The following is a 25000-nucleotide window of genomic DNA, read 5'->3' on the forward strand; positions in this document are numbered from 1 at the left end:
GGGGGGGGGGGGGGCTGTGATGAGCTGAATGAGAGGATGAAGATATTTCTGTTAATTCGCTGCAGGCTAAACACACATTCACTCACTCACACCTGCCATTCCACATGCCACATTGAGCAAGGCACTAACTCTGTCTCTTTACTACAGGACAGAGTTCCTCTCTCTGTTGTTCAGACAGGGAGAACCGTTCATGATGTTCGCTGATCAGCCTGTTTTAGCCGTTCACACAACATTAACAGATACGTTTATGACTTCCGTGTCTGAGGTCGACACGTGGAGGCTGTTAAAGGTTTGAGCCTGGAGCACTAGGCCACCCATCTGCTTGTTCGTTCTTTGTTAGTTATGTTTTATTCACATGGATCGCACGTGTGACTTACAGGAAATTCACACAGCCGGTGCCAGGCGGTGGGGCGATCCAGACAAAACTGAAGCTGGTGGAGGGCTGGTGGCTGACGTGAGACGCCACAACGCTGCAAACAAACTGGGTTCCAGAAAACTGTCGTTCTGGCATCACACCTGGAGGGCAAAGGAGGAGAGGATGAAAATAAAACTTTTAAAAATTGCGAGAAAAAGACAAAAGTTTCATTTTTCCTCAAAAGTTAGGAGCAACAAACCTAATGTCACTAAACAGCTGGTTTTTACTTTAAGATTACAGTTTTGTTGTCCACCCCGACTATGTTCAATGTATCATCACACATCTGATGGAAAATAACAATTAATCCACATTTTTGCTCACATTTGACCTTTTAAAGGCCAATTTTTAATTTTATATATATATATACCGGTATATATATATATATATATATATATATATATATATATATATATATATATATATATATATATATATATATATATATATATATATATATATATAATGAGCTTCTGTGCTCTGCTATGGTTGCATCGTTGGAATGACATCATGTCACATTATCCCTATTTTATATCACAGAGTCCAAGGACAGGACACCCAATTGATCAATCAGTCTGCAGAAACCCAGAGTAGATTTTTTTTAATATAGTTATTAATAATAAAAATCAGCTGAATGGTTCAAACGCACTGAACAGCAAACAACTCCTGTGTGTATTTCTCAGATAAATAATTATGAGGTCTATTACAGTAAATTAGAGCTTCTACTCATGTCCGTTCTGTCTTTTCCACATAAAAACTCATTCCAGTCAGTGGCGGCTGGCCAGTAGAGGGCGATAGGGCGCCGCCCTCCCAGTTTTCCCCAGTGTTTTTAATTTTTAGTTAATTGTGTGATTTGTAACAAAAACAAATCATATATCTATATTGGTGAGAAGCTCTCTGCCGAGCGGTGGAGGCGACAGAAAGGCTGTAGGCTGTGTTTCAATCGCCCACACAGCACGGAAGCAGCCGGCCAATTGCTGACAAGAAAATCAAATGGTAGGAATGGGAATGTATCCAATCAGCGTTGATGTTGTTTCAGAAGCATGATGGGCGATAGAGGTACTGCCCAAGGCTTTCGTTGGTGTTCGGTAGAACTCAGCAGAGTCTCGAGTCCAGCACGTTTTTGGTCGTGACGCAGATGTAATAGACATGGACGCCGCCAGTGACTGCCTACAACAGCATGGATACCGGATCTCAGCAGCCACTGAATTCAGTTCGGTCTCTTCTCCAGTATCCGTTCGAGAGGAGAACTGGTGGAAAAACTTAATGTCAAAGAGCTTGGACCAGATCAGCCCGACGTAAAGATAAGCCAGCAGGAGGAGGAGAGAGGTAAACTGTACACACAAGGCTTCTGGGAAGGCTTGGCTAGCTAGATGCAATCACGCTAATGCGTTATTTTGCTTTCCGTGTTTGTTATTCAAAACGACTGGGACAGATGAGGCATGGATTGAGTCTGGAGTTACGGACATGAAACATTTTTCTGAGAAGGTGAAGAAACACGTTATCCCGGGCACACATGGACAACACGGTGAAGCTAGCTATGCTAGGCAGAGCTAACATTGCCATGCAGCTAGAGACGAGGGGCACAGGCTTGCAGTGAAGAAACACAAGGAAGAAGTGGATCAGAACCGGCACATTTTGTCCAAGAGAGAGATGTCAACACAGTGTATGAGCACAAGGATGACCTCCTCAGATTTTTCCAGATGATCAGAAACTCGGATGACTTTGATCCAATCACTGAGAGAGAGGCAGGAGGCTTTGTGAGAATGCTGGAGGAAGAAGATTTCGGCTTTCTGCTGGCATTGTGTCACAAGATCATGCCACATGTGGACATGCTGTTCAACAGAGGAACATTGACTCTGTCTACATCTGACAGGGGTCATCCAGAGCTTCACCAACACCATGTAAAAGATCAGGTACATACTTGTTTATTTAATATTATTGTGATGAAATTCTCCAGTATGTTAGTTTCACAAACAGTAATGTGGATGTGGACCATTTATGGTCGTGTTATTTTATGTGCAATTATTGCAGTATTTTTCAACCTTGGTCCGCAAGGCAGTGTGCCAATAGTCAGACACACGTGGATTAATCCCTTTGTCCAATAATGTAAGACAGGAAATAAAAGAGCTGTGCTTAATTCAGGAAATAGTGAAGTTGTGCACAAAGCTCAGAAAACACAAGTTTGTTAAAAAAAAAATAAATAGCACAGCCCCACCAAAAATATTTTTCACCAGCCGCCACTGATTCCAGTAAAACTATAATGAAGATTGATTAATAAGACTGAAGCTTGAATCAATGTGTGAATCAGTCTCTGTCAGCCTAAGAACTAAATATTTATTAAGAAATAATTCCACTGACTTTGCTCGGGTTGCCTCTTTAAATACAGAAATGCTTTTACATTCTGCTCAGGTCTGACTACATCAACTGTTGGTGTGTTTGTTCATGTTTTAGAACCATTCCCTGGCTGTAATGCTGTTTGAATGCAAACAGCTAAATATTATCCTGGTCAGGTGAACACGTTTGTGTGTGCCTTGATTTTCATGCATTCATTGAGATAAAAAAATGTTTCAGTCTTAAAATATGTATTTAGATTTAATTTGACAGAAAGTCAAAGTTGAGGAATGACCAAAATGACAACATTTGCAGCACATGTGTGGATGCAGTGTGTGGTCCTTGTGTGTCAGATTTATGAGGTGTTAGGAAAAGTTGCCTTCAACCACGTTAATGAGGTGCTGGTGTGCAAAACAGAACGAGATGTAATCACCCACTAATAGAGCTGCTGCTCTCCATTCACCTTGCCTTCAACCTCTCTTCTTAATGGGTACCATTTATTGTAAGAATTACCTAAAATATAAACATTCATTTCAGGGTGAGTGGCAGTAGATTGATTATTGTAAAGTCAGCTCTGCATATAGAAACTGAAAGTATAGCATTTTTTTGTTTATGAGTCCAGTGAAGGGACACAACACTTTTATTTACGTGTATGTACTCCTTTCACAGCTAAAGGCTCATTACAGGCATGATAAATCCAAGATGAGGTCAAAATGCCAAGGCTTTATAATATTAGAGAAAAGGGAGTCTCACCATGTTGTTTTATTAGTAAATATATTTTTCAATGAATGAATTGATAATAAATGTTATAACATGTATGAAATTAATGTTTTAAATCTATAAATTAAGTATCTGTTATGATAAATTATCAGTCGATCAATGCACCCATCCATCCATCATCCGTCAGTCGGTCCATTTATCCATCCATCCATCCAACCATCCATTTGTGTGTCAATCTATCCATCCATCTGTTCATCTGTCCATCCATTTATCCCTTCATCCATCTGTCTGTCTAATTGTCCATCCACCCATCCATCCATTTGTCAGTTAATCCATCCATCCATCCATCCATCCATTCACCCATTTATCCATCCATTTGTTCATCTGTCCATCCATTTATCCCTTCACCCATCTGTCTGTCTATTTGTCTATCCACCCATCCATGCATTTGTCAGTCAATCCATCCATCCATTCCTCCATCCATTCCTCCATCCATTCCTCCATCCACCCACCCATGCATCCATCCATTTGATTGTCTCTCCATCCACCCATCTGTCCGTCCATCCATCCATCCATCCATCCAACTCTTGCTGTTTGCGAATCTTTTCGGAGCTCAGCTGCCCACTTCCTCTCACTGCTCCATGTGCTCAACAAAGCCTGATATTTAGGCTGTGATACAGAAGACTTTAACCGAATCTGCATTCACTGACATCTTGACATTGCGCAACCCCCTCTAACCCTAACAATAAATAATTAACCTCCCAAGCATTTTGCATTTTCCACATTTTGTTTCAAACACATATTTGCAGAGATGTCAAAAAGAGAAAAAAGTGTACTACACACTTGCAACACTTGAGTGTTTCACTATTTCTACATGAGCTACATGAGGGAATATTTGATTAGGTGAAACAAAACTTTAAGTTTTCTTGAAAGAGAACCTGCCATCAAGCCCCCAGAACATAAAAATGAAGAAGTTCCTAAAAATAAGGAAAAAATGCAGAAGTAGAGGTTAGCCAGAGGTTTGGCTAACGGGAAGCAGAGAGCGGTTTGACTATAAGGTGAAGATGAAAAGGCAGTCTGATGCACTCCAGGACACAGCAGCAATGGGACTCGAAACTGCTCAGAAAATTTCTATTCCCACTTGGAAAGTTCAGTCAGGGATGAAAATGCAAATAACAATTCCACATTCCTTTCATGTCCGGGTGTGGAAAGATACAGAAAAGAGAAGAAGGAATCACTATTATCCAGCGTGATCCGAATCCTGTATGTTCCAGAAATGCAACAAGCTGTAGTGAACCTGAGAGAATAGCTGTAACATTCCCAAATTTTCTCCAAGGAATGACCAGAAAAAGGAGATTCCTCCACTGTGAATGGATGGAAAAGAAAATTATTTGTTTGATCTGGAAAATGTCATCAGCTTGGACAGTTTACTACCTGGAATGAAAATTATTATCAGCATGTCGATAAAAAGTCACCTAATGAATGTATAGCTGCAGCAAAAATGCCCCTAGTGGTGTGTTCATGCCACATTACAGAGAAGCATCAGGAGAAGCCACCTCTAATTCAATAAACAGCCTCAGGGGATCTAGCCTCCATCAGATACACACAAGCAAATGCACACGCACACATGTTAACACATGCAGATCTTTCACATGCAGATTGGGCACTTATGAGCTGTCGGTAGTGATTAATGGCAACAGAAAATGACCCGCTAACTCCCACGATATATCTGGGCAAAGCTTGCCTTTATAATATGAACACACACACACACACACACACACACACACACACACACACACACACACACACACACACACACACACACACACACACACACACACACCCTCATGAAAATACTCAGTATGCCCGCACACAAACTGTCAGATTCACAGGAAATGGGGGTGTTGGGGTTTTACGGGTGTCACCCTGACATTAATCTCTGCTGCTAACAAGAGGATGTGGAAAGTTGTTCATTTATTTAATCTGCTGAAGAAAAAATAGTTTGTTCGTCCATTTATTTCTCATTATTTCTGCCAGAGATTCATTCACTTGTTTCTTTGCAGAGCTGCTCAAAAAGTAAGCTTAGATGTATATCACAATTTTCTTACAAGTGATAAATAAAACTGTTTGCAATTAAATGGTTTTTGAGTAAAAGTACATGTGTGGATACATGTTAAAGGGTTTGATTTACTTCTTTAAACTCTAGCAACACTATTACTGTTCAAAGCTAATGAGCTTTCCACAGCCGAGCTCCAAACAAGTCAAGTAGATGGAGTGAGAATTCTCCCGGATGGAGCAGATGGGCCCTTGGTGGCTCAGCCTGGCAGCGACTTCACACCGAAGGACCAGCATGAGCTGCTCTGACTGCCGTTAGAGCTAATAGTTCAGCTTTATGGCGATGCTGCTCAGAATTAAAAGGCAACAAATTCAAAATGATGCGCACATTTAGTAAAACCATACACACCATTTGACAACTGGAAAGTGGCAAAGTGCTGCTGTTCCAGAATTGTCCTTTGGCTGCATTTGACTGTGATGGGAGACCAACAATCGGAGTGACCCATCTGTGTTTGGTTTGAAGATAGCCGTGGATGCTGAGTGGCTTGGAAGATGATTTAGAGAAAATGTCAAATTAGATCTTTATTTCAATGTTTTTGAATAACAGGCGGGTCATCACAGCTTAAAGGGATATTTTGGCCACGATTAAGTGTGTTTCTGTGTAAGTTATAAATATGTACAAGCATACCTATTGTAGATAGCTTCCTGAGTAGCCTCAGGTTAGTTAAATGGTGTTTACATTTGCTAGTATTGTTGAGCTAGTTTTGCTGCGACTGGTAAATTTCTCCTGTAAAATAACCATAGAATTCCATACAAGTAACTAGTGAATGTAAAATCTATAACTAGAGATTTGCCCATCTTTTGCTTTTCTAACTGCATTGTTGGTTCTTTTTTAAGAGATTTGCCCACCAAGACTCTGGTCCATCACCCAAACCCCGCCCTCAGGTGGAGGAGCTGAAAGATCTTGGTCATGAGTGAGGAAAGATTGGAACGAAAGGCCAGAAGGCGGATCAGGGCACTGTCCACCATGGCGTGGATGCCCAGCCAGTATTTTACAGTGAACAGAAAGTTAAGCCAGAAAGTCAGATTCTTTATTTACCACTCAATGCCTTTAAAGTTGCTAAAGCGAAACTGAAAAAAAAATGTGGGTTTTCAGTTACGACAGAAGTGTCTCAGAGGAGATACCCAAGGGGAGAGGTGAGTGTTCTGTTACCGTGTTCAAAACTTAGCTTGTTCTGTAGATTTACAATGGCACCTTGAACTAAGGTCACAAACTCTAAATAAAAAAAAAAATCACAGTTGTAAATACAGACAGCTGAAAATTGTGTCCTGGTTCCTCGGAGAGAGCGGGAGGAGCTCAGACTCAGAGTAGAACAGCTGCTCCTCTCTGTTGAGGAGAGCCAGCTGAGCATGTGGTCAGGTTATATGCTTCCTGTGGGAGGATCAGGGATTGGAAATATTGATGATGTGAGAGTTTTTGACACATGCAGTTTCAATATAGAAAGCAGTACTATAAAACAGTACTTTTTAGAACCTGAATGAGGCTCAAAAAGTGCTGCACTTGATAAACGGCACAACAGTTCTTAAGAAGGAGAATGATCTGCTTGTTTCCTTCATCAAAAGTAAGTCTGTAAACCATTTTAGCTTCCACGTTCAAGAGCAACAAATATTTATTAGTAAATGTATTTCAACAGGGATCAAATTTGCATTGCACACAAGTGTGGATCAATAAACCAGCACATGCACAAGATGCATTAGTTTGTTTGAACCAGTACAAAAGCCCCACTCTAAGAGGATCAAATCATTAGCTTATAATGAGTTCACATCCACACTCACTAAACTTTAGATTTAACTGAATAAAATTGTAATTTTACAATGAAAAGATTCATGTTCATGATCCTTTGTTCGCCAGGGCTGTTTATGCTGGCGATGTGTGCAAATGTGCACACCCAGACAGATAATAGCAGCATAGCACACCATTATTCTTCCACTGGCTCTTACTTTGATATTCAGTGTACAAATACCCTAAATAAGTTTGCACAACAGGGTTATTTTTCATGCAGTATTCCCTAATACCTGTCATAAACCTACTGGAGTGCATTAACATGTGTTATTAAAAGCCAGTGAATGTATGGGAATGTGTCAAAGTGAGAATAATGCCATTGTCAACATGTTTCAAGAGAAGGCCACGCAATGGAGACATAAATGATACATCACAACAGCACTGACAGCCTGAGCAGGGACCCCATACGCTTTGTGCTGCTGAATGATCCCATGCCATTTGTGTTGATGTCTGCCTCTGTTGTGTTACGCTCACCCGCTCTTTCCTGTAACATCCTCAGCTGGCCAGTCGGATGACCATGGGGCTTCACAGCGCACAACAACCCAATTATGGTCTGCCATTGGCTGAAAAACAAGATCCCTCCCAGAGCCTGCCAATCACATCACCATGGAAATGGGATGGAAGTTTAGTGGTGATGGCAGGGGTCTGGCCCAGTGCTGCCAGGAGGAAGCTGTGCCTTATTGGTGAAACATGCCAGTGGTAAGAGGCAGAGGAGGTAAGAAACTCTGTGGGAAAATACGGGTTTGCCTGAAGAATGAAAAGAGGATTTGAGCTGTGTGCACCTAGAAGTGTGCTGACCAGTGCAGACAGGGGGCAGGCAAGTATAATTAACTCTTAATAACAAGACCACTTGTATGCTCTTGAAGGAGATGGGTAAAGAGGGTTTAAAAGCACATTAACAAGTTTGCAATTCATGACAATTGACATAAAGTTAATGCTTAAAAATACCGAGCTTCTAAAAATGTAAAAACAATAACAAAAGACTTTTCAAATTGCATTTTCTGCACTGAAGTAAAGTAAATTGCTTCTACCAGGATCAAATTGAGACAAAAGTAAAAATAAATGCATATGGGCAGTAAGCTATTATTGTAACCTTCGACAAGTAGAACAACAAATAAAAAAAAGAAATCTGAGTTTCCAAACATGTGCAGAATAACACCTACTTGACACTGAAAGAATCAACGATGCAGAACAGTTTACTCGCAACTTTTGCTGAATGCCAGCGCACACCGGGAGAATCTCAGCCGTGGAGCAGATTCTCTGCCATGCTCCTCGCTGAACTCACTAGATCACAAAATCCCTCGTGACTTTTGCCATCCTCCTCGTTTAACTAGCAAGATCACAAATTCCCTCAAGACTTCAATTTTGATGTAGTAGTGTACCAAATGGCCAAGTATTTCATCAATATGAACAAAAATTAACTTCTTCATACAGGTCAATCTGACACCGGGGTGCCGATAGGAAGTCTATGAACTTACTTGACCCGATATTCTGAGAGGGTGCTCCCTGCAGAACTACAAAGGCGGAGCTGCACCAAAAGGTGGAGCTGCACCAGTCAGCCCCGCCCATTCACGCATTGACCCACATGAATTACGGCTGCGGTACGTCACAAGTCATCAAGGCTGCAGAAGACGCAGGACTTCTTATCTATCCTCTTTGAATAAAGTTTTATCTTTCCTGGCTCATAAAATGACTTTATAACTTTATATATTTATATAATCATATTTTGTTGAATGGACAATATGTTTAAATCCAAAGTGTTTTAATAATGTGTCCAATACTCTACATAATAATAATAATAATAATAATAATAATAATAATAATAATAATAATATATTTTATTTGTAACACACTTTACATTTCAATGAAATCTCAAAGTGCTACAGTAGGAAATCAGAAACAATGCATGGAATAATTAAAAACAATGAATAAAAACAAATAAAAAGAATACATAAAACCATACAATGCTAAGTTAACACATGGTAAAACAACAGCAATACCAAGCAGTTTGGAAAAGCTTGTGTAAATAAAAATGTCTTCAGATGTTTTTTAAAACATTCAACACTCTGAGGTGTTCTCAATGTTTCAGGGAGTGTGTTCCACAGGTGTGGGGCTGCTGCTTGAAAAGCTCAACGTCCCATTGTATGAAGTTTTGTTCTGGGCTGTTGCAGGAATTGAGAATTCAAAAAATCAATGATTAACAAGAGTCTGCTTCTAGAACTGCAGAAGGAGAGAAAAAAAAGAAAAACAACACACAACAATACAACAGGAGCAAATATTAAATCAACATTGTTTTACTGAGCAATCAAACAATAATAAATCACAGTGCATTAAGTGCCAACCACAGCCTCAAGACAAGTGTTGAACGTGCCCAAGTCCATTCTTATGAGAGCACCATGTGAACACCTGTGTGTGTGCTTGTATATGTAAGGTTTCTCTATAAGAGTGTCCAATAGAGAGTGTGAGGGGCCACAGATCTGCCCCCCAAAGGTGCGTAGGAGATGGAAGAACCTCCAAGTCTCAGAGATCCAGGAGCTGCCCCAGGGCACAGGGACCCCAGGGAGACTGCAACCACAAAAGCCCCTGCCCCCCTCAAGAGGCGCAGAGGATCGCCCCGAGGAGCCACAACCAGTAGCCGGCAGAGTCTTGGGAGATATCAGCGGCAAGCCCACAGGCCCGCCTGCAGCCCCCCACCCCCCAGCCCTATTTTAACTGGGAAAATTGCCATGTCCCAGAAGCGGCTTGTGACAACAATAGAACCCGATCCTATCCTTAGCGTTGCGACATGGCGAGCCGCTTCTAAGGCACACCTGGAAATTTTTGCATCACGGCTGGTTTGAATCACCCCCATATTCTATAAGGGATTCTAATTTGAAGCAGTGACGTTCCGCCGTTGATGCTTACAGTGTGAAGTAGGTGTACGGGACACAGACATACTATTCCAGTATTGCACAAGTATTGAACACATACTGAATACTGCGTTGATGTTAGAATGGATAATGCCAGTACCAGTCAAACTGAGGAGTTACAGACTCTTGCTGCAGATGGGATGAATGAACTACGGTAGTGTTCTGTTTTACATCTTGGATTTCTCAGTCTGCTACTAAAAGAGCTGCCCAATGGTCTCCACAGTGGAACACAGTGGATGGGAGGGGTTTTCCAAGATGGAGATCAGCTTCGCCATCATCTTCCTCTCACTTATCTCCTCAAATGAATCCAGTGGGTAGCACAGAACCAAGTGAGCTTTTTTAAACTAGCTTGTTCAGTCTCTTTCTCTCTTGGTCAGAGCTGCCTGCACCCCAACAGACCACAGCAGAGTGGATAACAGAGCCAACAACAGAGTAATAAAATAATTTTAGCAGATGGGAATTAACTCCAAAGGACCTCAGACTCCTCAGGAGGTGGAGGCGACTTTGGCCCTACTTATACAGAACATCTGTGTTGTGGGACCAGTTTAGTTAGCTGTTGAGATGACCTCCCAGGTACTTAAAGATATCCACCACCTCAATATCTGCTCCCTGGATGTTTACTGGTGAGTGAGGAGGAGTGTTTCTCTGCAAGTTAATAACCATTTCTTTTGTCTTACTGGTGTTCAAGCAAAGGTGGTTACACTCACACCAGTCCACGATGACTGACCTGTACTCCAGGTCATTCCCCTCAGACACACAGCCGACAATGGCTGAGTCATCATAGAATGTCTGGAGATGACAGCTGCTGGTGTTGTAAGTGAAGTCCGAGGTGTAGAAGGTGAAGAGAAAGCGTGAGAGCACCGTACCCTGTGGAGCTCCTGTATTGAACACAATCACCTCAGACGTACAGTTGTGCAGCCTCACGTACTAAGGCCTGTTGATGGTCCATGCAGTCAGATGTTAATCCACTCCTACTCCCCTCATCTTTTGCTGCAGTTAGGATGGCTGGAGGGTGAAAGCACTTGAGAAGTCAAAAGACATGGCTCTCAGTACTCTTTTGCATCTTGAGGTGAGTCAGCACCCGGTGCTGCAGGTAGATAAGGGCATCCTTCACCCCATGTTTGGAGCAACTAAGTTCTCAGTATCGTCCTAAATAACTGGTCAAACGTCTTCAAAGAGCAGGCTTTTTCTTACAAAATGGTGGGTTTATTATACATAGAAATTTTTCAAGAGAATCAAGACATCAAACAAAGCCTTGCAACAGCTCTAAATGTGGTGAGGCTTTGCAGAAAGGCCCAGTAGCAGATGACTGCTGAGCGATTGTGATGTGAGAACTGGGAGCAGCACCCCATGGAGGACAGCCAGCCTGGTGCTCCAGGAGAAGTCTCTCAAATTGGGTGCCAAAGTCACCAAAGCCCCATTGCCTCACCGTCTTGAGCTTGAACAACAGTTTCTCCATCCACACAACCATCAGAATGGAGCCTATGAGCATCTGTCTCCTGTGGGTGTGTGTCATTGCAGCTTGGCAGGCATACACACCACAGCTTTACCGGCAGGCGCCTGGGCTAATTTGATTTTTAATTCAACACGACTCCTCGGCTAATAGTTTGAGTTGGGGATTAATTAATCTGATTTGACTTGTGCTAATTTCGTCCCCACCCACGACCCTGCTCTCCCCCCATTGATGTAGCAAACAAGCAAGCGACAGTCTTGCAGGCTCTTTCCTGACACAGATGTTGAGGATGGGAGACAGAAGACTTGGGGCGACAGGTAAGCAGCAATTGGAAAGCCTTGGGAGAGCGTAGTATGATGACCCTGTGTGTATATTCTGTTTCTAAAAGTGTTTTATTAAGGATGTTGAAGTCTGGGAGATAGAGGTCCCATCACAGCAACAGACTGGCTCTCAAAAGGAGGGGAAAACAAGGAGAAGGTCAGTCATCACTTTGTCTGCAGGATCTGGATGAGTTGCTTCCACAGAATTTGTGAATGTCGTAAAAGAAAAGGGGGGCAGAAGGTGGAGCCTGTCTGATCATCACCACAGCTTTTAAGAAGAGGTCCAGTCAGGGTCTTACAGAGACCACTAAGCTTTCAAGTCCATAGTTTCAAATACACTCCGAGAGGGACCTTTAAAAATAAATAGACCTGCGAGTGCAGCTTGGTTGGCAAGCACTCTGAGGAGTTTTTGTAAAATCACACTTTCAGTTTGCACACTAAAAACAGCCACGGATACCCACACACTTAGAAGGTGCATGTGGAGGTAGTGAATTAAAGAAATGAAAAGTTTTACATCATCAAACACAAAGATTTATTTCAAAGTCAGCCAGGCTCGTGTTGAAATGATGCAAACCTACTAGTGTTGAAAGAAATGTGCCGAACCGAGCAGCAAAGAAGCCAAATCTCTCTCTCTCTCTCTCTCTCTCTCTCTCTCTCTCTCTCTCTCTCTCTCTGACATATAACCACCCTCTCTTTGCATGGTAGAAAATAACATTTCTCTGCTCTAAAGAGACCACACATGGGAAAAACAACCTACGCCTGCTGCTCGCTCCTGCAGCATAAAAAAACAAAAACAAAAATAAAACTGCCCAACAGCTCACATGCTTTGAAATCTCTGTCACAGCTGAGTTCAGCACCTGCCTTTCTGCTTCTGCCTTTTCCTCTGCTCTCAACATTATTATCATACATTTAAATGCAAAAAAAATACAGCAAGAAAAGAAAAATCCCATATAAATATTGCCACACCCATAAAAAGACATTACATACACTGAGATATGTGCAGTCGGTACATGCTTAACAGCATGCATGGTATGAACATACACTCTTTTAAATTTTAAGACTGTTGTGCTGTGATGTTCAAAATACCTGGAAAATTAAAAAAAAGACACGGTAAATTCCCGGTGTTTCTACGACACCCTGCAGAGGTAAATTTGTTGTAGATCTTCCTTAAATCAAGAATAAACGTTTAAATGTTTGAACAAGCTGCAGTTTTCTGGACTCTGTAGAAGAGAGAAAGAGGGAGAGCAAATTTTTAGCCACCTGTTAGCAGCCGCCAGTCCTCGGGCAGTGAGTGCTAAGCTGCGGGAGGGACAGAATAGTGGCTTTTCTGGGTGAGAGGGCTGGGAGAGTCCTCCGCCAGCCAAGCCCGATGATTTACAGCAGCTGATCACTGGACGGATCAAATGCAGCCAGCAGAGAACACAAATCACCATCTCGTACATAACCCTGTCTGTGACAACTAATTTCATCTTAGCATTAATGAATTCATCATCAGGAAGGATATGCCTGTGGAGGTCCAGCCCGTGGCAGAGAAGGAGTAATGGCTTGGGTGAGGCATCATCATCATCATCATAATCAACATCACTGTGGCTGCCAGCAGCACCTTGGCTCTGTTTGGCCCAGAGTTTAGCAGCAACAGTTTGTGACTCTGCAGCGTCCTTGACAAAGTTGCACCGAGGAGGCTTTTTAGCAGGGGGCTGTATCGGAATGAATGTGCATCTCATGTATGAAAAGTGAACATGAGTGTGCTTATGTCAGTGGAATTTGAATGTGTTGGTGTACAAGTTGATAAGTCAGTGAGGGTGAGAGCTCTCGTGGTCGCAGGATAGTGTGTGTGTGTGTGTGTGTGTGTGTGTGTGTGTGTGTGCGCGCGCGCGCGCGCACACGAGTGTGAAGGAGTCTAAGCGGCACAGTCAGGGAGCTGTCAGAGGAGAGCCAGGGTGCAGGCTGATCATAGGGCTGCGGTGCGTTTGATGTCTCCCAGGGACTGACAGCTTCTCTCCCCATGGGAGCACCTTTTCTCACCCTTTCTCTATACCATTCCTTTTTATCCTTTCCATACATAACATCTCCTCCGTTTGTCTTCTCATCACACCGAATGAGGGGGGGTGGGAGGAAGCACGCTTGTGCTCTCCCAGGACTGTTTGAGGAAACAGAGAGAATTTCAAAACAAGGCTTTGTTCAGATGGAAACACACCTGAGAGTGTGTCTCTGTAAACACCGACATGACGAGCTGCCATTTCTCATCGGCTGACATTTTGGCTGACATTCAATCTAACTCGGTGGCAAAGTGGGTGATGACAGGTAACCTTCAGTTTTAGGATGGATGAGTGTATCGATATCGGAATGACCTGGTTAATGCATAATTGTTCCTAATAAACAGAATCTATGGTGGTTAGCACCGTTAACACCTGTCGAGTTCTCCCATGCCTGTGTGTGTTTCCTCCAAATACTCCAGTTTTCTCCCATGGTGTTAGTTTGTTGGCATTTCGCAGTTGTCCTTAGGTGTGAGTGTGTTTGGCATCCCTCTGTGACCCTGTGGTGGTTTGTGACCTGTCCAGAATGTACACCACCACCTCTCACCCAATGGACACTAACTCCAGAGGGCCGTGAACGGGATCAAACATGGGCCAAGTTGGATGGATCTCTTAGCATCCATGATGGCTTGGTGTCTTTATGAGCAGGATCAAGGCACATGAGGTTACTTGTGTTGTGAAACTCAAATTTCATGCCCCAGTTCTGCATTTAACAGATTTGATGTTTTGATTGACATGTAATCTAATTTGTTTCCCGAAAAGCCTCCAGTACATCTATGCTTGTAAAGCTGTTGACATTAAATCTGACCAGTAACAGAGGCAGGAAGCTCTAGTACATGATGAAAATTGGAGGCACTTTAAATCTGTTTTGGGTTAGGGTTAAGGTCAACTACTCCCACTTAAAAACTATAAAGGGCATTTGCAGCTATATTTCTTGTATAAATATGTTATAACAAGTTTTAAATATGAACAAATGTTCATCCTTGGATGCAAACAACAGAGCTTATGTGTTTAAGAATCAAATGCAGACTCACTCTACCCCCACCTTAGAAGGTCAAGATGCAGGAGGATTTCATCACTGATCGCTGCGAGTGTTAGCATGAACCCATTCGTCACAGGAGCAGAGTGTCGGCTGGATGTCCCCGTCACTAAGCTGTCCATTTTGTCAGACAGCCAAAGTCATCATATTGAGACGGGGACTGATCCTAACCAGGGGAAGCCAACAGTCGCACAAATACATACAAATATGCAAATTAACGAGAAAATAAACATCACCCTCCAAACGAGCCATCCATCAATGACCGGTTTCTGAGCAGCTCAGCACCGGCACAGGCAGCAGTAATCAGCCACTCCGTCAGAAGTAGTGATGGAAGACCATCTTCTCATCTCCGTCCCGCCCCTCCCCTCTCTATATCATCCACATACTGTCCTTTCATCAGTCTCTATTTGCCATTTTTCATGCATACTTTCTGTAATTTTCCCCTCTCACTCACTTGCACTTAGTTTTTCTTATTCTCACACACTTTGTCCATTCCATGTTGGCATGTTTTATCCTCCCATCTTCTTCTCTTCAAAGCTCCGTCCCCCTTTCTAAGTGCCCGTTCATCACCGTAATTATATCTCTGAAGACAACGTTTGAAATGAAAACTTGCTTTGTCTTTGTATTTGAGTGGATAATGATGCGATGGGAAACATTTCACCATTAGGGGAGCAACACAAATCAAGCTAAACGTGACATGTCTTTCCAGTTAGACTTTGGCCTTTCGGGTTGTAATTCATCATGTCTTCATCAGTGCAACAGTGAACCTTTTGTTTTGGCATCCAAACATGTATGAGACAACATTTTCACAGTGAAACGCCAGTTTGACGGCTGTGAGAGCTATTTTCATTAAAGCCAAGATGGTAAACTAGAGAAATGGAAGAAGCTGTTGGAGGGAACCAAAAAAATCTGGAATTCTCCAACAGCTGAGTCAGGTCAGACTCATGTTGCATTTCTGGCAGTGCATACAGACATCCCTTAGAAGCCCGTTCTAAACAGACGTACTCACCAAGTCTGCAACTTTCTCTTTAACAGTTCTGCAAAACAAGGAACCGAGTTGACAACATTTACTACAAATTAGACTTTACAAGCCACATGGTCTATTAAGCGAGAGTTGTAATTACACGAATTCCAAAACAAAACCTTTAGTCAGTCTTTGCCAGCGCCTGGCACCTTGAAATAGAAAAATTGGGCAGCAGAATGCCTCCATCAGACTCGGTCCCTGTGGGTGCATTTAAAAATACCACTGCCTCTTTCAAGGGGGCAGGACTCCAAAACATAACATTGTTCTTAGCTCTGGTTTGTCTGCACTAGCTCTAACAAAATAATTAAAACATTATAAAGAACTTGGTTAGCCGCCGTGCAGCAAGTGTGGCCTAACAAGCCTAGTGCGACTGCAGCTCGGCCCAGAAGAGGAAAAACAAGGATTCCTCAGGATACCTTAATTACTGGCACCATTTCTTTGTCACACTAATTTAATGAGGAGTGGGTGTGGAGTTCTGGTGATGCAATTAAAAGAACCACAAGGCTTTTGTTTCAGATGCAATGTGAAGAATATTGGACTTGAGGGCAAAAAGAGACAGTAAGATGTTGACTCTGTGCTGTGGTGTTTTCTTTGGTCTGACTTTATGACCGTGGCAGGCAGACAAATAAATAAAGGTTAAAACATGGGAAGAAGCATAAAAAATTTTCGAAAAAAGGAAAAACTATAAGAATTTCAGGGTTGTGTGTTGTCCCTGGTTGAAAAAGTGGTGAAAGATGACATGGAAATCTCTGAGCATCTGTGGAATTCTTTCCCACAATCCATCTGCACCATAAAGTCCTTCAACAGATTTAAATCCTGACTCGTAGCTCTTATTTCCGAGCTATGTGTCAGAGTCCAAGCCCCCAGGCCGGGCTCTCACAGCTGACTGGCTTCCGTCTTGGACCACATTACATAGCATGCCCCTCGCGGGGATTCCCTCCATGTTGCACCTGCATCAATCCATGTCTATATATGGAAGACGCCACACCGGCTCTTCACTCAGTCATCGTTCCACTGTGATCCATGATCAGAGTATTCAGAAGCTAATACAGCTAAACCTCTACCTTTCCTCCTCAGACCTCATCCAACCTCCAGCCTTTCCAGTCTCGCTTTCAACCAGCAGTCTGTAATAAAAGCTCTTACTCCCGAACCCAGTCTTCGAGTCTGACAGGATGATTGAGTCCATTAATCCAGCGGAGTTCGAACAGGTGACGAGAAAGATGGAGCAACTGGTGAATGAGAACGTTCAGCTCCACGCCCAGGTCGACCGGCTTAACACCAGGCTGAACTCCCAGACCGATCTCTCCATGCAGTTGTCTACTGCCGTCACAGCACTCCAGCAGCATGTTCATGCTCTCCAGCTGCAAGCCCTCACGCCACCGACGGGAGAGCCACACTTCAGTCTCCCGGAGAAGTGGAATGGAGAGACGGGGAGTCCAGACGGTCTTCTCGCTAACCTCGACATGCAGTTCGAGTGCCACCCGGGACGCTTCCCCACTGCGCGCTCTCGGGTGGCACAGCTCAACTCCCTGCTCACCGGACACGCGGCAGAGTGGGCCGCTGCGCTCTACAATTCCAAATCACAGTAGTGCAATGACTACGCTGCATTCGTGGCCGCTCTCAGAAAGACGTTTGTTCCACCCAGCAGCGAAATGGGGGCAGAGGCACGACTCCTAAAACTCTGTCAGAGGGAGCGCTCTGTGTGCGCATATGCGTCGGAGTTCCGCACCATCTCCGCCAAGCTGCGGTGGAATGACTCTGCCCTTCGAGCCATCTTCTTGGAGGGACTGGCAACCTACATCCGGGATGAGATGGCGGGAAAGGAGCTGCCCCAGACCATGGATGAAGTGGTGGATCTGGCGTTGCGCATAGATCCGCGGGTTTTGGTTCGGCCCAAGCCCCTCATTCACCCATCCAGGGCGCCTGGACCTTTTCCTCGTCCTCCCATGCCTGCTCCCGGACCCATTGCTACTGAAGAGCCCATGCAACTGGGCCACCTTCCTCCAGAGGAGAGACAGCGACGGTGGCGCGAGGGTCTCTGCGCCTATTGTGGCTCCCCCGACCACAGACGCACGAACTGCCCACTCCGTTCGGGAAACGAAGGAACCCACTGAGTCTCGGGGTCACACAGCCTGGGTTGCCTCCAGCCCCTGTCCTTTCCAGTCGGCTCCTTCTGCACGTCACCCTCCTATACGGCGAGACCTTGCTCCAGATGCACGCACTGGTGGACTCGGGTGCCGCTGACTATTTTATGGATGTGGACCTGGCTAAACACCTACTGATCCCCACTACCCCCTTGGAGAGGGTTGTACCAGTGAATACGGTAGATGGCAGGCCCCTCCAGCCTTACCCTGTCCAAAACTGAACACAGTCCCTCCAGATGACAGTCCAGGGCCACCGGGAAACCCTTCATTTCCTGATCATCCGTGCTCCCTCCTCTCCTCTGATCCTGGGGTTTCCCTGGCTCCGCCTCCACGACCCACGGATCTCCTGGTCTCAAGCTCGCCTTCTGGAATGGGGGGCCCAGTGCCGGACCCACCTCTCTCCTCCTCCGCCCCGACCTGACTGCCCGGAGGGTGGCTCCGGTTCTGCACCGCCCAATCTGCCACTGCCCTATCGAGACCTGGCAGTGGTGTTCGATAAGCAGCGAGCCACCGCGCTGCCACCTCACCGTCCATACGACATGGACATCAAACTCCAGCCAGGGACCAGTCCACCCCGGGGGCACCTTTTTTCTCTCTCTCCCGCCGAGTCCAGAGCTATGGAGGACTATATCGACCAGGCCCTCCAGCAGGGTTTCATCCGACCCTCGTCGTCCCCAAGTGCTGCAGGCTTCTTCTTTGTGAGGAAAAGGGAGGGTGATCTCCGCCCCTGTATAGACTACAGAGGACTGAACAAGATCACAGTCAGAGATCGCCATCCTCTGCCGCTCCTCACATCCGCCCTGGATGCCATCTCCCAGGCGCGGATTTTCACCAAGCTGGACCTCCGGAGCGCCTACAACCTGGTCCGTATCAAAGCAGGAGATGAGTGAAAGACGGCGTTCATCACCCCCACCGGTCACTGGGAGTACCAGGTCATGCCCTTCGGACTGTGCAATAGCCCCGCCGTTTTCCAACGCTTCATCAATGATGTCCTCCGTGACATGTTGGGACAGTGGGTGTTTGCCTACCTGGATGACATCCTGATCTACTCCAAGTCAGAGGCCGAACACCACCACCATGTTCGCGCTGTCCTGACTCGGCTCCTGGACAACAACCTGTTCTGTAAGCCCGAGAAGTGCTCCTTCCACCAGCGGTCCGTTTCATTCCTGGGCTACCTGATTTCTGATCAAGGTCTGACTATGGACCCTCAGAAAGTCCAGGCGGTGAGGCACTGGCACCTACCAACCAGCCTGAAGCAACTGCAGAGTTTTCTGGGTTTCTGCAACTTTTACCGTCGATTTATCAAAGACTTTAGCACCATTGTAGCACCTCTCACCTCTCTCACCCGACCGAGCCCATCTGGTCAACCGTTCCGGCTCACCCCAGAGGCCGTTCGGGCCTTCCACTACCTAGTCGCTCGTTTCACATCGGCTCCTATCCTGCGCCATCCGGATCAGGCAGTCCCTTTTGTGGTCGAGGTCGACACCTCGGATGTCGGCGCCATCCTGTCCCAAGGCGGCCCAGATAACAGGCTACATCCCTGCGCCTACTTCTCCAGGAAGTTTTTCACCACCCAACAGAAGTACGGCGTAGGGGATTGCGAGCTGCTGGCCATAAAATGGGCATTGGAGGAATGGAGGCAGTGGCTTCTGGGCACCACTCAGCCGTTCACCATCTGGACTGACCACCAGAACCTAACCCACATACGGTCCGCCAAGCAGCTAAATCCTTGCCAGGCTCGCTGGGCCCTCTTCTTCGAACCCTACGAGTTCCATCTCGCCTATCGCCCCGGGACAAAATACCAGAAGGCGGACGCCCTCTCCCGCCAGTTCACACATTCAGCGCCCAAGTCCGAGCCGGCGCCCATACTCCCGGAGCACCGTTTTGTGGCCCACCTTGGGTGGTCGTTGGAGGAGGCCATCCAAAACGCCCTCCGGGATGACCCAGTGCCGCCAGAGACCCCCGCCGGTCGGCTCTACGTCCCCACGGCCTGTCGCAGTGAGGCGTTGGCCTGGGCCCACTCATCACGCCTGTCTGGTCATGCGGGCTTCTCTCGGACTCTCAAGTTCCTGAAACGGGCTCTCTGGTGGCCACGTATGGAGAGGGATGTTAAGGAATTCACGAGCGCCTGTGACGTCTGCGCCCACTCTAAGGCATCCACCCAGGCTCCGATTGGCACCCTCAGACCTCTTCTGGTGCCCAGCCGCCCCTGGTCCCATGTGGGGCTGGACTTCGTCACAGGTCTCCCGCCGGTCAACGACCTCAACACCATCCTTACGGTCACTGACCGGTTTTCCAAGGATGTTCACTTCATCGCCCTCCCGGGCCTCCCCTCGGCCCGACACACTGTTGAACTTTTTCTGGAGAACGTAGTGCATCTCCACGGGTTCCCAGTCGACGTGGTCTCAGATCGTGGCCCACAGTTCACGGCCCGTTTCTGGAAGGCCTTCTGCCATCTAGTGGGAGCTTCTGTCAGCCTGTCTTCGGGCTATCACCCACAGACCAACGGTCAATCGGAGCGGGGGAACCAACAGTTGGGCCGGTACCTCCGCTGCTTTGTCTCGGCCCAGCCCTCGCAGTGGCCTAAGTACCTACTCTGGGCGGAACTGTCTCATAATCTCCACACCTCCTCGGCCACTCAGATGTCCCCTTTCGAGGTCTGCTACGGCTACCAGCCCCCAGTCTTTGCCCACCAAGAACCCAAAGTCGCGGTGCCGGCCACTCAATCCCTGGTGAGGAGCTGCAAGAACGCATGGATCAAGGCGTGGGCCTCCATTACCCGGGCCAATGCCTATTACTCACACCAACACCTCCGCAGGCACCACCCGGGTCCCTCCTATGCTCCAGTGCACAAGGTCTGGGTGTCCACGGCAGGCCTCCGTGTCCGCGCCGGTTCCAGGAAGCTCACTCCGCAGTTCCTCGGGCCCTACCCCGTGCAGAAGGTCATCAACCCGGTCACGTACCGGCTGCGGCTGCCTACAAGCCTTCACGTCCATCCCACCTTCCACACCTCCCGGCTCAAGCCTTACGTGGAATCCTCCCTCCTGCCGCCTCAGGCTCCAGCGCCTCCGCCGGCCCGCTTCCTCGATGGTGAGCCCATCGACACCATCCGGCGCATTCTGGACGCTCGCCGCCCTGGACCGGGGGGCCCTGTCAGAGTCCAAGCCCCCAGGCCGGGCTCTCCCAGCTGACCGGCTTCCGTCTTGGACCACATTACCCAGCATGCCCCTCGCGGGGATTCCCTCCACGTTGCACCTGCGTCAATCCATGTCTATATATGGAAGACGCCACACCAGCTCTTCACTCAGTCATCGTTCCACAGTGATCCATGATCAGAGTATTCCGAAGCTAATGCAGCTAAACCTCTACCTTTCCTCCTCAGACCTCATGCAACCATCAGCCTTTCCAGCATTGCTTTCAGCCAGCAGTCTGTAATAAAAGCTCTTACTCCCGAACCCAGTCTTCGAGTCTGACACTATGTACTTCTCCTGCATCAAACTGCTAGATACGTTTCTTTGTTTTTTGTTTCTTTGCTTCACATTCGTCTACTTTCACTCATTACTTTTGCATGTTTTACTCAGACAAAGTGACTGGAGTTCTTAAAGGGAGACTATGCAATCTTGGCTTACTTCTAGCACCCCCTAGTGTCTGCTTGTTGAACGGAAATAAAAACTTATCTCCTTGCTGTGAGCTCATCTTTTTAACACCCTAAGCTTATTTTACAATTCTCCGTCTGCATCGGGATGTACACACGCAATGCGTCGACGCAAGAGCCTCTGACGGGCTGGCGGAAAAAGACGGAGCCATGCCCCAAATTAAACTATCCATCGAAAGAAATGGAGACTACAAGGTTGTGATTGGTCAGGACGCTGCTTCCTGTTTTCATTCGTCAACAGCATTGTCTTTACCGCATCAAAAAACAAAGAGATAAGTAGCGGCAGACGCGGAACAGAGCGAAGAACACATCGTGGAAAAAGTCTAAAAATATGAATGTTTATTCACCCATGACTCAAGGAGTACAAACAATATACAGCAAGCATTTTATCTGTGGATGGAAAAGAGGAAAAACGTGGGTGTAGAGATGCCGATCACATGAAGAGGTGAGGAGGAATGTGTCAGAACCCAAGTCCCCAAACCAGCCTCTCCCAGCTAGCCGATCTCCACCATGGACCACATCTCCCAGCATGCCCCTCGTGGGGATTCCCTCCACGTCACACCTGCATCACTAACCGTGACTATATACGGAAGTCGCCTCCCCAGCTCACCACTCAGTCATCGTTTCTTCAGATCCATGATCAGAGTTTCCAATCAACCGATCCATCTTACGAACTATCCGCTCACAGTAAGTGTTCTTACTTACTTCTGGAAAACCCAGCATTTCCGTGTCACTTCATTGACGCTCGAACGCTCGGGGATTCCTAGATTAAATCGTGAGCCGGCGTTTCACCGACGCTATCACGTCTGCGTGCGTCTGTGAAACCACGCTCTCTACAAGCTCAACTCCCGAATCCAGCTGACCAGCCTAACAGAATGAGGGACAAATTTGTCCATAATCAAAAGTCTCTGAAATACATTCAACAATATCAACACAATAGTAAATACACTATCATGGACCAGATACGTGACTGTAATGGTGGCAGGATACCTCGGAATAGCGCTACGCCCTCTGTTGTCCTGGCGGGGAATTGTTTTGCAACAATCACCTACTGACGGAGAAGTCTGAAAGCAAAACGCCTCTTTCAATGCGTGTGCATCTCTCCTTCGCAAAGCTGGCGGAGAAGAATAAATTAGTCTAACAGCTGAAATGTCTCTCCAGGCTTCTGTAGTGTCTACAGGAATGAATCATCACTAAATTACCCAAATCAGCTGTGTTCATGATCTAAAACATGCAGTAAACAGGCTGGAACCAGAATGCAGCGCCAGCCATTTAAGCTCAGTTTTTCCCAAGTCCCAACAGGAGCGGCCCGCCACTCTGAAGTTGCAAGTGGAATATTCTGGCCACAGGGGGTGGTAGAGGCTGAGTGGCCTTTCATTAACCCTGGAAAGGGTCATTTTAGCGCAAACTGGCTCAAGAAAATTATTTAAAAATATGAAAAAGTTGCAAAGTGTGGCTTTAAAGGGGCCAAAAGAGCATGCTTTTTATCATTCTCGTTGACTAACTGTATTATCCTCTTATCTGTTTGATGCAACAGATTTGAATGAGAATCAACACCAACATGTTTCTCTGTAAATCCCTGCCACATTCTGATCCTCTTCCTCTTCACTGATGCCAACCCATTGTCATCCTTCTCTTATGTTTAGCATTGGGCTCAGACTTCACACTTCAAAAAACAATTCACCATTGATCTCCATCCAGTATGTGTGATCCTGTGGTGTTTACGAGTGCATAGTGGTTCTTGCACAGATGCATCTGCCAACCACATGTTCTCAACAACCACCCCAGTAAATAACTCTGCACATTTGGACAGTATCCTTCTGTTATTAAAAAGCAACAATTAGATTATTATTTTGTTTCTGTGAAAGAACTTAACTGTAAATTCAAAGTTACATAATGCATCTCCCTGAGAATGTGTGTCTTTATGGGATGTTTAAAATTTGAGTTTCATTCAGCTTCATATTCCCATAATGTTCCCAAAACTAAGATACAATTGTGACTCCATTTAACCTATTTGAATTAAAGGATTTTAAATCCATTTCTCAATACTCCAAATACTCCATGCTGTGCAGACCAATCAGGACCCTGATGCTGTTCAATGCGATGTTTAGTAGTAATTGTAACATTTTTAAAACATTTCTAAAAAATAGCTTCACATAGTTCTGAAGCTCACTCAGAACTTTGCAGGTAAAGAAGTAAAACACTGACAGTGTGACACATGCACAGAATCACTGCTGACTACACGGCTACATCTGTAAGTTACGCTTCTATGAGCTGCAGCTTAGAAAAGTTTGCAGCTGCACTCCCAAAATAGTTAAGTGAAAAATGAAGCATAGGTGATGCAGTCTGGGCTTGGACACCTCTCTGGTAAACAGAGGTGCCAAGAAGAGTCAAGAGCTGGCAGGAGCAGGGTGACGTCGGTCTGTGGACAACACTAGAGTTAGTCAGACATTATGAGCTGGTTCTCGAAGGAGTGATTTATGGTTGTTTCATTTCCACAAGTGAGAACTCAGGTGGGCACTCGGCTCCTTCCATCAGCGCCGTCACGTATCCAGAAATGAGTCGTACCTAACTGAGGTGCCGCCTTACGAGCAAAACAAGACTGCAAGTCATGAGTGGATGTCAAGACGTCTGATCGTTTTGCTTTTTGCTCCATGAAAAGTAAAAATGTGACTTACAGTGAATAAAAAGGCCACATCTGCAGACAGTTTGAAGAGAATATCAAGTGCAGGAAATAGTTTTTCCTCAATCTAAAACATAACATTTCATATCAGCTAAATGGCTTTGTGAAAAGCAAATGCAGCAAGTTTCTTTTTGTGAAAAGTAATTTCAGTCCCACCTGACTATACAACCATTTTTGCAGCATTTGACCAGCTGACCTGTTCACCATGAGACCTCTCCACATTTTCCTCTTTGCTTTTTTTACGCCCTCATCTTTTCAACTTGCAATTCTTAGTTTTCACTTTCAAACATCATCTCCACTTCTCATCAATCACTGTGTCATTAAAATGAAGGGGATGTGGTTTAAGGATTTATTTTTCTGCCAACACATGTGG

General features: G+C 45.6%; 1 protein-coding gene across 1 annotated transcript in view; it reads right to left on the reverse strand.

Moving 5' to 3' along the window:
- Window positions 1-25000, reverse strand: part of LOC107388505 (reelin) — a 124196-nt gene that overhangs the window by 65753 nt on the left and 33443 nt on the right. The window contains exon 3 of the mRNA XM_054732918.2: window positions 378-516. Within this exon, the coding sequence (XP_054588893.1) occupies window positions 378-516 (139 nt within the window). The remainder of the gene's footprint in view (window positions 1-377; window positions 517-25000) is intronic.

Source organism: Nothobranchius furzeri, chromosome 4 (genome assembly GCF_043380555.1).
Source record: "Nothobranchius furzeri strain GRZ-AD chromosome 4, NfurGRZ-RIMD1, whole genome shotgun sequence".
NCBI classification, from domain to species: Eukaryota; Metazoa; Chordata; class Actinopteri; order Cyprinodontiformes; family Nothobranchiidae; genus Nothobranchius; species Nothobranchius furzeri.